Here is a 17,491-nt window from a genome sequence, read left to right on the forward strand (position 1 = left end):
CCATCAGTGAAATCTGGCTGGAACACCCGCCAGGGTAATGGCCCTGCACCCAAGTCATGAGGCTTACCTTGCGTGATCAGGCACAGTTCATTAGGACAGGGACAGACTCCGAGCCACCCGAAACACGAGGCTCTTTATCTGTTCCAAGCCCACCACGTGTTCCTGACGTGTGAGAGCGTGGTGCTGGGCACCATCTTCTCTCCCATTATTTTCCTGGAATAAGCGTCATGTCTCTCAACCTGGCTTTCATAGTTCTCCCCTGTAAGCCCTGCACCCTCAACCCCTCACCTCTCCAGGACTGACCAGCATGAGCTCACCAGTGTGTGAGGAAGGGTGCAGGGCACTGCCGCAGCAGGCAAACACGGGATGGCAAAGTGAACCTGACGTGGGCTCCAGAGCACCTGCATGAAGAGGTTTAGACACTTTCAGCTCAGCCCATGCAGCCTTTGACAGCAGGGCAGGCCTAGGAGGTGTTTCCCAAACCACTGGGACTCTTTGGTCCCAAAATACTAGTGCTAAGTCCCCTCAAATATTTCTGGAGGAGAAAGAGTACACAGGTCAAAGGGTGTTGAGAATTTTTCAGGGACAGGGTCAGAGGGACCATCTATGGCATCCAGAGGAGGTGACCCGCCACCTGTCACTCAGACCCTTTTGCCCTTGCCTGAACTAAGAATTGGTCAATTTTGCTATACACACTACAGGGTTTACCTGGCAATGCGTGTATGTAAATTATCTAGCTGTACGTGATGGAGCAAAGATGACTGGAGAATGTTCCAGCAGAAACACCAAGGCTTCCATTCTTCTTTTTTTTTTTAACTTTTTATTTTATATTGGAGTATAGCTAATTAACAATGTTGTGATAGTTTCAGGTGCACAGCAAAGCAACTCAGCCATACATATACATGTATCCATTCTCCCCCAAACTCCCCTCCCATCCAGGCTGCTGCATAACATTGAGCAGAGTTCCCTGTGCTATAGGTAGGTCCAGCAGGACCTACACAGTAGGTCCTTGTTGGTTATCCTTTGTAAATATAGCAGTGTGTACATGTCAACCCCAAATTCCCTAACTATCCCTTCCCTCCACCCGGGAACCATAAGTTCTTTCTTTAAGCCTGTGTGTCCGTTTCTGTTTTGTAAATATGCTCATTCATATCATTTCTTTTTAGATTCCACATATAGGCGATCTCATAGGATATTTCTCTTTCTCTGTCTGACTTACTTTACTCAGTATGACAATCTCTAGGTCCATCCATGTTGCTACAAATGGCATTGTTTCATTCTTTTTGATGGCTGAGTAATATTCCATTGTATATATGTACCACACCTTCTTTACCCATCCCTCTGTCAATGGACATTTATGTTGCTTCCATGTCTTGGCTATTGTAAACGGTGCTGCAATGAACATTGGGGTGCATGTATCCTATCAGACCATGCTTTTCTCTGGATATACTCCAAGGCTTACATTCTGATTTCGCTTAGCAATTAGCCATTTTAGTGATGCTTGCTTTATTTGTGAGGTGCCCTTTCACAAATGCAAATGAGCTGAGATTCTTTGTTTATCATCAGGGTTGTGTCTCTAATTAAAAAGTAATCATTAAATAGGGAGTATGGGAGAGTTTGCTCCATCTTAACTCATCTTGCCTTTAGGTGGTTGGAGAGTCTTAGCTCAGCATCATTGCTTTGTGCCAAAGCATTGTTGTATCAGCAGAAGAAAAAAAAAAACAAAACCCTGAGATGCCAAGGCAAAAGTTAATAGCTGTGCATTCTAGCTTTACCAATGACAGAAGACAGGATATAGACACCCAACTTGCTTTGTTTCACCCCTGCTGTCACACTCCAAACACACAGTGAAGACAAAACCTGGTTACTCTGAACCTCGTTCTCCCGGTCTGAACAAACGCACAAGGCAGCCTGAATCCCCTTCACAAACTGGGGTCCTTCTAGGGCTTCTGTGCATCTGCAAACCAAGCCAAATCCTTAACCAACCTTTGGCCCCTAGTAGGTAGGCAACCTATTCTCAAATCCTTCTGAGTGCTTTTTATGCAGGCTAGAGAGCTTCTTATTCATAAAGTCGTATAATTTTCCCCAAAGTAATGGAAAACATGAATATAGCATTTTATTCTACGTGCTGGGGTTTTGTACAATGGGACAGCTCTTTCTCTTTCCTCCGATCTCTCTTTCTCTCTCTCAGAAAGTCCAAGGAACTCATGACCCAGTGCAGAAGCACATACACCAACCACACTGAACGCCCCGAACGTCAGATTTGCTCCACCTTTTCCTCTGTGCAGCGACATATTGCCCCTCACAACCTGGCCTGTGTGACCTTCACACCCATGGTCAGCCTGTCACCCTCTGGACAGCAACAACGTGAAAAGTCATTTTATTTCACTAAGTGACATAGGTGGAGGGGAAATGACATAAAATTACAATGTTTTCTGCCCCTCCCATTAATATTTAGCTTTCTTCCTCATTTTAGAAAGAATAAAAATGATATGAGAACCCCTTTCATTTTGACTGTTTCTCTGATTACAAAATAACATGTGTTGTGAGAAGTTCAAATAATACAGGTCTAGGAAGTGAAAGTTTCTCCAGAATCACTCCCTACCGCCCCACCACCACTGCTTAGAGCTAACCACTAGAGATGTTTCCTGTATTTGCAGCCAGATTTTTTCTATGTAAGTTCTAATGTACAGACTGATTAATATTCATTGAAATAAAATAATATTATGCTCACTGCTCTGTCATTTGTTCTCTTCGCTCAACAATACTTTTTAGCAGTCTTTTCCATGCTAAGACATACAGGTTATTCTTTTAAAAAAAATTTTGTTTTATTGAGGTGAAATTCACATAATGTAAAATTAAGCATTTTAAAGTGAACGATTCAGTAGCATTGAGTACATTCAAAATGTCGTGCAACCATCACCTGTATCTAGTAACTTCGTTCTTTTTAATGGCCGTAGAGAGGTTTACTGCATGGATCTGCTATAATTTATATAGCCAGGCCTTTTAGCTTTTCCCAATTTTATTCTATTCCAAGAACTGTTGTCCTACTTGTATGTACATTTTTGCACATTTGTGGAAATGTTATGATAGGACCACTTCCCAAAAGAGAAATGTCAAGGTCAAAAGTTAAACCAACTTCAAGTTTTGACACATTCTGAAAAATTCCTTCCAAAATGACAACACCAATTTCCATTTAGGAACAGCTCCCTTAAAAGTGACAAGAGTGGACACCCCTAGGGGCTTCTTTCTGTCTCCTCTTCCCATGTCTCTTGGTTCTCGGGTCCAGCTCGTGAGTAATGAACTTACTTTTTCTGGTTTGGAAGCTGTATCAAACTCCCTAGGGCTGCAGTGACAAAATATCACAAACTGGGTGAGTTCAAAAAACAAAAATTTATTCTTTCACAGTGTTGGAGGCTAGAAGTCCAAAATCAAGGGGTCAGCAGGGCCATCTCCCTCTGAAGTGTCTCTGGGAAGTCCTTCCTGTCTTCATCCTTCTCGTGGCTCCCTGCAATCCTCGGCATTCCTTGCTTGTGGCAGCATAACTGCGATTTCCACTTCCAGCTTCACATGGCCTTCCTCCCTATGTGTGTGGGTCTCTCCTCTTCTTAAAAGGACACTAGTCATTGTATTTAAGGCCCAACCTAATCCAATATGACCTCATCTTAACTGATTACATCTGCAGAGACCCTGTTTCCAAATAAGGTCACATTCTGAGGGAGGCTATTCAATCCACTCCAGGATCATTAGGTAAATCTGGAATTTTAAGGACTTAAAATAGAAAATAACTTATAGCATGATTCCATTTAGGTTAACAACAGGCAGTTTAAAGCCTAAAGAGAATTCTGTTTTCAACTCCCAGGTTAATGCAGGTTAGTATCTTAATTCAAATTTGATATGTTCCTGAAGGCTTGTACAAAAGTCAACGGTGCAAAAAATGAACAATAATAGACTTACATATTAAAGCCAAAAAATATTCTAGAATCCCTGTTTATACCTTGCCTTTTTTTCCCAATAAACGTAAGCTTATTGGTTCGATCCTTTAATCATTTATTCAACACATAGTTACTACGTGCAATGTTCTGCTCCAAGCACTAGAAATACAGCAATGAGCAAAACAAAACCCCTGCCTACATGGAGTGTAGTTTACCTACTACAACTACTAGTATAGTTCACAGTACTGAGCATTTGGCCAGGTAGCAGTTTCAAAAATAAAGAAAATGGGTAACATGAGGTGTGGTCATCTACATACACTGGCATTAACAGTTCATCCTGTCCTGGGAGAAGCAAAAGAAATGAGACATAGGGAAGAGCAGACAGTAGAGGGTCTCAGTGCTAAGCCACAGAGTTTGAATTTCATTCTGTAGTAGATAAGAGTCATCAAAGTGTGTTTTAATGGCAGGGAAGGAGGAAAGGTTGTATTAAACAGTTCAATAGAAAGTATGTTAGTATTATGTTAAACTCGTCAGTCACTTAGGTTCTGGGCTTCAGTGTGATAGTCTTTATCATTGCCCTCTGAAATGCTATTATGTAAATTAATTAACCACTCCTTAGTTTTCTTTATTCCCTTAAATCATTGTTTGTTTGTTTGTTTTGTTTTGTTTTGTTTTTCGGTACGCGGGCCTCTCACTGTTGTGGCCTCTCCCGTTGTGGAGCACAGGCTCCGTACGTGCAGGCTCAGCGGCCATGGCTCACGGGCCTAGCCGCTCCGCGGCATGTGGGATCTTCCCGGACCGGGGCACGAACCCATGTCCTCTGCATCGGCAGGCGGACTCTCAACTACTGCACCACCAGGGAAGCCATGTTTTTTTGTTTTTTGAATTTTATTTTATTTATTTATTTTTTATACAGCAGGTTCTTATTAGTTGTCTATTTTATACATATTAGTGTATATATGTCAACCCCAATCTCCCAATTCATCCCACCACCACCATCACCACCCCCGCTTTCCCCCCTTGGTGTCCATACGTTTGTTCTCTACATCTGTGTCTCTATTTCTGCCTTGCAAACTGGTTCATCTATCCCATTTTTCTAGATTCCACATATATGTATTAATATACGATATTTGTTTTTCTCTTTCTGGCTTACTTCACTCTGTATGACAGTCTCCAGGTGTATACCTTGCCTTTTAAAGATAACAAGAAAGAAAGGAGGAAGGAAGGAAGGAAGGAAGGAAGGAAGGGGAAAGGAAAGGAGGAAGGAAGAAAGGAAGAAAGGATGGAAGGAAGGAAGGAAGGAAGAAAGGAAGGAAGGAAGGAAGGGAGATTTAAATGGAACTTTCAATGATGTGTTTCTAGTATTTTGTACAGTCCTCACTTTTGTTCTTTTCCAAACCAAATGAAAATAAGACAACCAGCTTAAATTCAGTAACTGTCTAATTGAAGCTAAAGATTTGCTACTTTCACTTATGATTTACATCTTTGTCTTAAATTCTTTGATTTTAGGACTGTGCTCTTATAACTACTTTCAGCACTTCCTTTTTCTGTTTTCACTAATTTTGTGGAACAAGAAGATAAAAATATAATTAAAAATTTCATATATCCTCTATAGAGCACACGCACTTCTATATAGAGAAAGGCAGTGATGCAAATTGGAATTATCTGTTGACAGATATTGTTGCAGGGGTATAGCCTGGAATAGCAGTCTATCAGGAAATTCATGAAAGTTCAAATTCATTGTAGAACGGAAAGATGTAATGTGGACACATAATGTCACTTCATTTCTCAGTGAAGTTTCATCTCCCTGACTGTTATATATGTGAAAAGTTTTAAAGACCAAGTTGCAGAGCTCAAAGTGTCAAACAAATAATAAGCAATACCAGACCCCTTTGATTCTATTAACTGTGTGTAAGAGTCAGGATAAGTGAAGTTATGCTGCAGGAACAAACAGCCCCTAAAATCTTAGTAGCATAAAGCAATAAATATTTATTCACTCGCACTACATTGTCCATCAGGGATCACCATGGAGTCTGTTCCAGGACTCAGACTGGTGAAGCAGCTGCTTTCTAGAACATTGCTCAGACTCATGGCAAAGAGAAATGGCATCCTGGAGGCTCTCATACAACCAAACATGACACATGTCACTTCTGCTCACAACTCATAGGCCAGACCTGGCCCACCTAACAACAAGGGAGTCCAGAAACCAGAAATATTTTTTAAATAACACCAATAACTACTGTGTGTGTGTGTGTGTGTGTGTGTGTGTGTGTGTGTGTATGTGTGTTTTGGGGGTGGATCTTATATTTGTGTGCATTTATCCTATAATATACTAAGATATTTTCTGTTTCTTTTGTGAACAGGAAGAGTGATCCCGTCCCAGGAATGACCACTCCTGAAAAATTGTACTCAAAGGTCATGCAGACTCTGCAGTATCTAGATTCTCACCTGCCAAATGGCAGCAATGTTATTTTATACGGCTTACCAGATGGAACCTTTCTCTGGGATAATTTGCACAGCAGATATCATCCTCTCGGTATCAGTTTGAAGATGTTTTTACTCCTTAACAATGTCAATGTATTCGTAGTTCAAATATATGTAGTTCAAACCATATAGGAATACACCTAAAATGCCACCAGAACGATGAAGGGAAGAGCACCCAGGTACAGGATCTAAAAGGTCAGTATCCAAAGGTGGCCAGAACCAGATCCAAAGTCAGAAAGGGCAGATGTATTTGGCAAAGAATTAGGACAAACTGAAAGGTAAGAGTTTAAAACTCCTTCACTGAAGGTGAAATCTAGAAGGAGCCAGTGAAGCCCAAACAAGAGATAGGAAGGAGACAAAGGGAAGGATTTCTCCAAACCTCAGTGGTGAGTGCCCCCTAGTGGCCAGGATTCTAATGACGTCTGTGCACCCTGGTGGCCAGTTAGAGCTCTGTAGAACTGGGTCCTCCAGAGGTCTTGCTCCCTGCTTCTACACTCTCTTGGAGTCCTTGGCTCTGAAATGCTTTAAAGTTCCAAGAAATTTCTAATAGAATCTCTAGCATGCCAGATGCTTCACAAACATTGTGAAAGTAGTAGTAATTCACCTTGGGAAGGGCTGCCATGCTGATCCTTAAAACAATTCTGTGAGATAAATGTTTCTATTAATTCCATTTGATAGATGAAAAAACTAAGGCTCAGAGAAGTTGTGTAGCTTGCCAAATGTTGCACAGCTTATTGTATATGCAAGCTGGGTGTAGCAGGGCTCTCTTTCTGTGTTTCAGGGAAGAATGTCCTTCCAAAAATACTTATCATATGCCAGGCACTGTTCTAGGCACTGTGTAACCATCAGTGAACATAATAGTCAAAAATCTCTGCCAACATAGGCTTATGTTACAGTGGGAGAAAGACTCCAAAAGTCAGAGGATGATAAGTGTTACTACAGAAAATTAAGCAGGGAGGGAGGATGGGCAGTGCTGGCCTCAGGCCTCTCTGACAGGCATCTACAAGGAGGGGCCTGGGGACCACCCCCTCAGCCCCATATCGACAGCACCTGTGCCAGTCTCTCATGGAAAGGGGCTGCCCTTTCCCTGGTATTGCCATAGCCACCTCCTTAGACCAACCCAAGCGACAGTGCCCAGGTGCTACAGTGTCCTGGAGGTCCAATCAGTTCCTTATGAGTCAGGTGAGCAGTTCAGAGGGGGAAGACCTGAAACTCCTTCCTTTGCGCCCTCCTTAGTGGGTAGAGGTGGAGAGCTTTCCCTTGCATACATAACATCCTTGTGTCTTTTCAATCCCCTCTTGTCCTCCTCCTGTAGTTCCTGTTTAAGCCAACCTCCTTACCAGCTCCCGCAGGAAGTTCTACACCGCCCCACATAAGAGCAGGGACCCTTTAACCAGCTCTCAAAGGGCTCTGACCCCTTCACTACGGTCCCTTCACTGGACAACAATGGAACACGTCCACATTCCAGGCTCCCCACCGATGCGACTGAAGTCATTTTCCTCATCAATTATGAAATGTGCCACAAATGTTATTATTCCAAGGAAACACTGTCCAGCCTCTCATGAGGAACGCATGTTCCTCCTATTCACATGGCTTTGACCACGCCCTTTAGAAATGATAACATGATCACACAGTGAACTTGACTCCATTCTGGGCTGCCTTGGACATGTGAAGGACAACCACTTGGGCTGATCATGTCTCTTTGAGCCATTTGGGGATGAAAAGTTCAGTTCCCCCAACAGATGTTCTCAGACTCCTAGATTTCTCCCATGCTAAGAAATGCTTGGGGAAGGGGAGTTGGGAGTAGGGGAGATGTGCTCCCAATTTACTGTCACACCAATAGGGACTTGACTTTGGGTTTTCTGACTTTAAACCCCATTCCCTTCCCATGAACTGCAGTTAGACTGCCTCCATAAATTTTCTCAGATATGCCAGGCCGTTCCCTTGACTCAACCATAGTATGTAAAAATGACTCCACGTAATTTGGAAGAGAGCAAGGGAAGGAAAAGGGTGATCGATCAGGGGACTCATCAATCACTTGGTGGATTCTCTTGGCCGGTGGTTCTCATCAAGGGGCAACCCACCCACCCATTATCATATCACCCCTGGAGATGGAGTGCTACTAGCATCCAAGGGGTAGAATCCAGGAATGTTCCTAAACATCCTACAATGCACAGGACAGCCCCCTACGACTGAGAATGTCGACAGCACCAAGGTTGAGAAACCCTGCTCTAGGCTTTGCGTTATCCTCAGATGGCCTCCCTCCAGCCGCTGATCTAGACTAGCACTTCACAGCACGAGAGCAATAGGTGGAACAAGTGTGTTCTATATAAACAACTCTAGTTTGGGGGTAGGGGGAGTCCAATGAGGGAGAAAGTTATAACCACCTAAAATTTGTTGAATGTTTTTCAGTTATTATTCACATCCTAAATTATCCCTGCTGCCTGGTTGCCATGAGAAATAAATCATAAATTCCTCAACGAAGCATCAGGGTCCTTCCTAAACAGACTGGGGAAGTAGGTGGGATTTACCCAGCGTCCTCATTCGTCCCCTGGCAGGCTCCTAACTCACATAAGGTGAGAAGCTTGAACAGGGGGCTGCTGCCCTCTCATTGCCTCCGTTCTGCCCTGCTCCACATCCAGTCTTTGAATCTTCGTTCCCACAGACAGGAACCGGCCGTGAAGCAGGTTAATGCTAGCTCAGCCTCAGGGCTTGGTTGCTTTGCCCAGGTTAAGGTGGATCTCATCTTAATCAACAGCCACACACCTGAGTCTGGTTCCTGGGGCACTGTGCTAAGGGTGGGGCAAGCAAATAAAAGGGGGTTTCCATTTATTCTGCCTTTGAGCCAAGAAACATGATGATGATAATCTGTAGACTTGACTTTAGCCACCCCTTAAGGATTAAGAAAGAGGCCGGGAGCAAAAGGGGTCAGGGGAGAAGCCCTGCGTCAGTGATGACATTCTCTGCTGCCTCGGTAAACAGGTGGGAATTCAGCCTGACTATTCAGGAAAGAGAAGGTTAAATGCCACAGCATCAGGTGTGCAGGTAGTGGAGGCCCAGAACAAGAATGGGTGTCTTGCTGACTCCTGCTGGGGAGGAAGGGGCTAACATCATTCCTCTTAGCCTTGTCTGTGAGTCACGACCCAGTCACTGCCTGACCGCCAAGGGCTGTGACAGCCCCACAGGCTCTACCAGCAGTTAAAATTCCTGGTGAGAATGTCTTGTCTTTTTGAGGAATTACCAGAAAGTAAGTCTCACACATTAGGATTATACATTCATAGATCTTTCAAGTAAGTTTATGTTTGATCAGGGATGAGTCCTCTCAGGCGCAGTCTATAAGGAAGGCAATCTTTCCATTAATATGTCTGAGCTAACGATTATGTGCTTTGAGGGTAAAAATGATGCAAAGATGAAGTCCTTGTCCTCTAAGGAAAGGACAAATAGTATATAGATCCTGACAGTGAAATTAACGAGGGCCAACGACGCCTCTCTAAGCCATATGCATTCAGGGAGCTATCCAAAGGGTTAGACTATGATCAGGAAGTCTGGGAGTGCTGGCTGCAAATAAGTCTACGAGTCAGCCTTCTTTGAAGGGCCTCTGCCACAAAATAGCCGCAAAAACTCCGTTTTGTCCCAATTACTCTTAAACTTGAAACCTAATGTATTTTAAAATACCTTGTAGCATACCTTCAGTTTTATTACTGGCTTCCTTCCTGTCTAAATTAACGTGGTTTTACCAAGGTTTAACACACTCAGATGGTATTTCATGAAGGTGTGCCTGATCTCTGTTAGCACTAAGCTCTTACGGTAGCTAAAATTTCAACTGTGGTCCCAGTGTTAAATAAATGCCAAAGACTCTGCCCTGAAAAACATACACATGACTGAGACTCGAGCTGCTACTATAGGAGCTGGGGTAGATCCCTTTGATCTTCAGAGGGAGCATATGGTATCAACTGGGCCAACCCACAGGCTCCCATCCCTTACACACACACACACTGATGGTTCCTGGCCACTGTGGGACAGCCCTCTGCCCCTGTCCTGGGCAGTCATGACCACCTGTCTTCACCAGACTCACTTTCTAACCAGGGATTCACAGACACCACCTCTTTGCACGTAGGTACAACATGTAGGTAGGATGAGTCTTTATACCAGGGCTTCTCGATATGGAAGAATACCATTAAAGTAACAAGGATAAAAAGTCATACATAAAAAGAAAGAGCGAATAACTGACAGTTCCAATCAGTGGAGAAAAGCATAAGAACCGTTTTCCCTCTTCGTCATAAACCCATCACAGGCACTCCCAGCCAACCTTCCACACGACCAGCCCCAGGGACACGCTGACCTTTAATAGGCAGGAATACCAGAGAGAAGGGAAACCAACCCATTATACCTTCCCCAGTTTTCTTCTAACTACAGCTAATGTGTGCTTATCCTGTCCACAGACCCACCTACTCACCTAAGAATTTCCCCTCCATCAACCTGGTCCAATTAGAGCCAGTGCCAGAATAGCAAGGACATGAAGGGGAGGGAACAGGGATTGGTCCAGAAGGAGGATATGCCTTGTGGTCTCATCCTAACGTGTTCCGGGACCTCAGCAGTAAGACAGTAGGAAGAGGGGAGTAAGCTGGGATGCAACGAGGCTACGGCTCAGCTCAGCCCCCAAAGGGGAGCCAGCAGATGAGCTTCCAGTATCCAGGGGCAGGATAAACTCCAGTCCCCCTGGATATCAGAGCAGTCCAGTCTTGCAGGTGGGGAGGGAGAGGGTGCAGGAGTGGTATTTACAGTCAGGCATGAGGTACCACCTCCAGCAGGTTGAAGACACTTCATCCACTGGGCAGGGAAAAGAGAGAGGCCACCAGGTGAGAGTCAGGGCCAAGCAGGGCGTCAGGGCCCCAGCCAAGCTCCCTAAGGTTTATTACAAGGCCCCCCCGTCCCAACAAAGAAACAAGATGGCAGAGGGAAGGCTGCCGCTCAGCAGGGGGCGAGGGCCAAGTCCTCTGGGCAAGTGGAGGATTGAGGGTGGGGAACGCAGGTTGAAGGTGTCAGTCACTGCAGCTGGGCTGGACTGAGACAGGCAGGGACACATACAAAAAGGAGGTAAATTACAAAAGCACACACCAAAAAAAAAAAAAAAAAATAGAGGGAAAGCAGCCTCTGTGATGGAAAGCAGGATCTTGGAGAAAGATGGATCATGGAGCTCAGAGCTCCATGTGGAGCCCATAAAATGAAAGTGAAGACAGAAGCCAGTGGCTTGGGATTCATCTAAAATGTGAAAATGCAGCCACCTTTGGAGCGCAGAGAAGACCCAGCATGTCACTGTGACTTTAATGGCGATAATGAGCCTGTGGTTTTCCAGTCCTGGGATTCACTCACCCACACAGAGAGAGAATATATTTTTCCTGTATGACAAGAAAATTGAATCTATCTTTCAGTCTAACTGATCTGAGGTATAAGTAAAAAATAAGACTGTGTTCTATCACCTTCAATCTTTCTCTTCGCTCCGAGATAGGCCCTATTATTTTCCTTTATTTTTTCAAGCATGAGGGAAGTGTTAATGGATAAGACATCGGCCATTCACCCCCGAGATTTGGGAGAACCTGGATTTTGTGTCTCAGCCACAGTATGAAACTTGAATTGCCTGGGTTCGGGGGCGGGACGCACAGTGCGGTAGAAGGGGCAGTGGTGGGAGGCGAGAAGAGAGAATAAATAACGCCCCCAGATTCTGGGTCCACAGCTGATATTTGGAAAGGCTCTGCATGAACTCACATTTGGCGTTTACCACTTCATGCGTGTGTACTTCTTTAACCTGCACCAAAAAATAGAGCCTATCTACTAATGACGGCTCAAATAAGATAACCGCTGGGCCATGAACGAACATGCCAGCCTCCCCAGTCCGATAGCCACACAAGCACTTGTGGAAAACTTCAGTTCAGCAAACTGCAGGACAGTGCGTGGTCAGACCTTCAGACCCTCCAGAGTCCTGCCAGGTCCTCAGCATGGGATGATCGGGTCAGATCTGAGTGTTTCATAAACACAAAAGGAGGAGGATTTGGTCAACTTCCACCTTCCATGCTCCCTGGACCCCACAGGGACTTGACGTTTCATACCATTGCCAGGAGAAAGCCACTACTCTGCCAGTCCTTTGTTAGTGGTGTTCTGGTCCATACGGTGCCCTGAATCCCTCTACCTGGGGTCCAGATAAGGTCAGGCCCCTCACACCCTGCCCTAGCCCATGTGAAGAGCTCAAGAGAGGAGTAAACTCCTTGGGGCCGCTCCCCAACCCCAGGTCTGAATTTCTAGGGGGCTCAGAAAGAAGGAAAGCACAGGCATCTTCAAGAGCAACGCTAAATGCATAGGCAGGGCAGGTCCCTGGAGGCGCCAGCCTTCTGCCAGAGAGGCAGGCTCACCCACCAGGGTCCCTAGGCGGCTGCTCTATCTGAGTGAATGCAACATGCCGGACCTCTCTGTTTTCCAGGCCAGCTGAACAAGGACGTGACCTACGCGCATCTCTACTCCTTCCTGAGCTGTCTCCAGGTGAGCTCACACTGACTTGTTCCAAAGCTATGTTCCCACAACCAGCACTGTTCTTCTGTAATCAGTGTTTTCCTGCTCTCAGGTCAGCCCCTGCCACGGCTGGATGTCTTCCAATAAAACGCTCCGGACTCTCACTTCAGAGGTAGGGCTGTCGCATGCCCTTTGATACTGTCTTTGATCATTCTCTCCCTGTGTTTGCTGCAGGGTTTTCACTGGGGCTGGGATTTTGGCAGGGTGATGGCCTCCAAACTGGTGAATAAAAGAAACAAACTCCCGGATGCTTGAGGAGTCAGGAGAATGCGGGGTGCCCTGTCTCCCTCCTTCTGCCTCGCTGAGTCTGTAGTTCTTGCTGGGTTTCTCGATCACTGTCTCTATGTGTGCCTGTCTCTCTTGTACACACACATGCGTGTACACGCACAAACACACACATGCCTTTGAAAGCTGGTCCTAGGCATATTTGTAGAGTCAGAGAAGTGATGAAGGTTAGGTGTACGCAGGGCTGGAATTCTCCCAAGGTAGGGGAGGACCAGCTGCCCCAGAGCCTTCCTTTCTTCTCTGAGAAAGTTTTCCACATTTCTTTCACAGATGGTAAATAATTTCTTTGTAAGGAATTTAGTAAACATTTTTTACAAGGGAAATATATTTCAATTTTTAAAAAACCTTAGAAAATGTAAAAAATACAAAAAAAAATAACAAAAGTCACTCAAAATCCCACCACCCAAAATTAATATATATGTATGTCTTTCCAAAATTATTTTCATAGATAGTTATTTTGGGGTTTTTGCCTACATAGTATCAGAACACACATATTGTTTTGTGCCTTCTGATGTTCATAATCATTCCTCCACATCATAATTTTTTTTTTTTTTTTTTTTTTGTGGTACACGGGCCTCCCACTGTTGTGGCCTCTCCCGTTGCGAAGCACAGGCTCCGGACGCGCAGGCTCAGCGGCCATGGCTCACGGGCCCAGCCGCTCCGTGGCATGTGGCATCTTCCCTGATCGGGGCACAAACCCGTGTCCCTTGCATCGGCAGGCGGACTCTCAACCGCTGCGCCACCAGGGAAGCCCTCCACATTAGAATTTTGTAATCATTTTAGAAAATAGAGCATATGAATATACCATGATTTATTTCATCCCTTGGTGGTGGACATATGGATTGTTTCTAATTTTCCACTATGATAAACAGCGTTGTGATGAACCTTTGTATATATGAAGATGTATGTCTTTGTGTACCATGTCTATTTCCTTAAGACAAATTCCTAGGAAATTATTGGGTCAAAGAGTACGTCATGTTTAACGATTTGATCCCTATCACCAAATTGCTCTCTAGAAAGGTTAAACAAATTGACATTCTCAATCACATATCCCATGGCAATACTCTTTATTATCATGGTTGTTCATCTTTCCTTTGCCAAACCCATGGGGAGAAAGTGGTATCTTAATACTTTAATTTGCACTGATTTTGTTCCTAATAATTTTAACAGTTTTGTATGCTCGTTGGTCATTTGTGCATGAATGAAATTTAATATGCAGAGCGGCTGTCTGCTGGTGACTTGCAGTCGGGGTGGGGTGGGGACTATTGATTTCTTTGTTCTGCCTGAATTGTCTCCCTAAAGCCCAAGTCTAGGTTTCATGAAATTCTCCTTGTTTCCTTTGTATTCAGAGAGCAGAACAACTCTCCAATATGCTGAAAAAAATTGCAACCAGCCAGAAATTTACGAACTTCAATCTTTTCTACATGGATTTTGACTTCCAAGAAAGTAAGTTTTGCTTGGGTTAGGTATTGACACGAAACAGAAGCAGCAGCTACCATCTAGAGCCTATCTGGGCAAGACGTTTGTTTACAAGCCAACAGGCAGTATATTGGGCAGGGTCGCTTCTCCCCATTCTGACACATTAATAGCTCTGAGTATTGAAAAAAGATAAAGTGTGAGACTCTTTCTGGAAAGGTGGAAGCTTAGCATCACCTCCTTACTTCACCATTATTTTAGAATCCCTGAAGCAATAGAGCCAGTGACCAGCTGGAAACAGCTTTGGGCTGGGAGCCAACAGGTCAGTGGAATCATCTAACTTACTCTTGACAGTTTAGCAATGCCCTGCTTACGGCTGGGCTAAAGATGAGTGTGCCAGGAATGAGGGGTAAGGCAGTGCCTCTCCTTGGGGCCACTGGATTACCTAAGGACTCAAAACAAGGCGGATTCCCAGACCTCACACATGATGAAACTAATGAGTCTCAAAGGGAGGACTTCAGATGCCTATGGCAAAGTGGACAAACCATATCCCAGCTTTCTGGAAAGAACATTACTGCTGCTTTTCTAGCATTCTATCCAAACATTGGGGTCACTGATGAGTGGCCACAAGAAAACAGGCATGATTACTAGATTTATCCTTTACATCTTGACTCTGAAAAATTATTATCTATTGACTTTAATCCTTCCAGTCCCCTTTTCATTGCTAAGCAACTGTTATGCAAGAGAAAAGTCTCTGTTGATCGTCTGCCAGCTGAGATGATGCTAATGAAAAGCTTTGCAGTGTATGCAAAGAGTGGACGATTTCTCATACGGAGTTTATCATCTCTATCTCCCCACCACCAACTCCCCCAGCCCAAGCATCTGGGATGAGACAGATGGCCGTCATGAATTATCAAATATTACATTAGCTGACACGTTTTGCATTGTAGACTCTAGTACTTCAATTTGAACATCTTTTCAACAAGACTGATCTCCGTTAACTAGATTTCCTGCCTCGGTGATATATACTTCTCTCATGGGGAGAGACATTTTGATAAATAACCTGTCATTAAAATGCAGAGTTAAAGCCTCATTAATGAATTCCTGGTGTAAACAAATGCACCACCAAGTACTCTTTGATCATCACCCACCCTGAATATAGATAAAGTTTTTAAAAATATAATATTGCCTAGTATTCACTAGAGACTTTTTCATTTTCCACAGTAATCTCTAGCTCTGTCATTTATTATCTTTGGGACTGTTGGCGATTCCTTGACCATTTCTAAACCCTCCCTTCCAGACCTGGAAATGGAGACACTATATCCACATAAGAAGTCTTTGTGATGATTATGTAAAATAATGTGTAATCCTCCCAAATGCCATGCCTGGTACATAGCCAGCACCCAGGAAAGAGCACCGTTCCCTCACACCCTTGCCACTCAATACATAGCTCAAAATGAGCAACATCTATACACCTGGGGACTGGTTATAAATGCAGAGCCCCAGGCCCCACTCCTAATTAGGACATACCTAATCAGAGTCTGCATCTGTACATAATCCAGAGATGATCTATTAAAATTAAAACACACGTTAAAATTTAATAAATGGGGCTCCTGTAATGCTCCAAGATTAAGAACTTAGCCATTTAGTCATCAGATTTTTACTAAGCCCTCCTGTGTGCTGCATAGCTGCTGGGAATATAGTTGTTAACAAAACAGAACAGTCCTCTCTTCATGAAAGATACAGGGAAAAGAGCTTTCTCCTGGACCCCCATACTGGCCAGCATTCCACATGCTTGGAAACAGAGGTTCCTCAGCACGTTCTTATCCTCAGAGCAACAATAAATGCAATAAAAAAGCAAGAAGTTCAGTTAACCTGAACACTCTACATCAGCATGACAGTTGGTCGCCTTACTGAGACACCTCCTAGGTATCGCTCCTCGTTTGGTACTTCTCGTCAGCAGTTCAAGGAATTTGCTGACACTTTGTAATTCCCTGACGTTTCTTAAAAACGAAGGTCCAGTTTTGGTCCAGGGCCTTCTTCGCCTTCTCCACATGAAGTTAGTCTCCACTAGAGAAGATAGGGTGGGAGGGGGAGTGGAGGCAGAGGAAATGGTACTCTGGGATCTGCCTCCAGAAACATCCGATACAGCATTATGCATTTAATGGCTACGTGCTATCACGTGTGCTTCTGAGAGAGCTGGCGTTTTTATCTAGTTTTCAAGAACTGTGGTAAAGTCTTAACTTACACCCAATGTTAGACTACTGCAAAGGGCATGCCTACCTTGAGATTCTAGCATTTTCCAGAGTAGGCAGAGGGTGCATCCACTCCCAGATCCATCTCTGTGGATAAGCTCCCCCACCTGGGCAGCTCATCACCCTGGAAATCTGGCCTAACTCATGTAGGTGAAAATGTTATTATACAAAGAGCCCACAATTTACAACCAGATAGACCTGTATTCCTATCTCAACTCAGACATAGAATAGCTGTGTAACCTCGAGCAAATGAAATAACCGTTGAAGATTAGTTTCCTTTTGTGCCCGGTAGCAGTAACTAAACCGTGGGCTCTATGTAAGGGTAGAGACAGTGCTTGTCATGTAGTAAGGACTCTGATACCTGTTAGCTGACACCCTCCCATCACCACCACCATCACTGTATGTAAAGCACCTACTACCTTCTTCCAGGGCTTATGATAGATGGATAATAAATGTTTATTCTTTTTCAATGTCTAACCCTCCCCATCACCAACTGAGCCTGTGCATCACTTTGAGTTCCTCACAGGAAGCTATGCTAGAAATGCATCTCCT

General features: G+C 44.3%; 1 protein-coding gene across 4 annotated transcripts in view; it reads left to right on the forward strand.

The window, feature by feature from the left end:
* The window catches only part of AOAH (acyloxyacyl hydrolase), a 170,600-nt gene that overhangs the window by 137,724 nt on the left and 15,385 nt on the right, over positions 1 to 17,491 (forward strand). For all 4 annotated transcript variants that reach the window (XM_027102178.1, XM_027102177.1, XM_027102176.1 and 1 more), the window contains exons 17-20: positions 6,299 to 6,471; positions 12,895 to 12,953; positions 13,036 to 13,095; positions 14,618 to 14,714. In XM_027102178.1, the coding sequence (XP_026957979.1) occupies positions 6,299 to 6,471; positions 12,895 to 12,953; positions 13,036 to 13,095; positions 14,618 to 14,714 (389 nt within the window). The remainder of the gene's footprint in view (positions 1 to 6,298; positions 6,472 to 12,894; positions 12,954 to 13,035; positions 13,096 to 14,617; positions 14,715 to 17,491) is intronic.

The sequence above is a fragment of the Aethalodelphis obliquidens genome, unplaced genomic scaffold (genome assembly GCF_003676395.1).
Source record: "Aethalodelphis obliquidens isolate GAN/ISIS:26980383/991018 unplaced genomic scaffold, ASM367639v1 scaffold5, whole genome shotgun sequence".
NCBI lineage: Eukaryota > Metazoa > Chordata > Mammalia > Artiodactyla > Delphinidae > Aethalodelphis > Aethalodelphis obliquidens.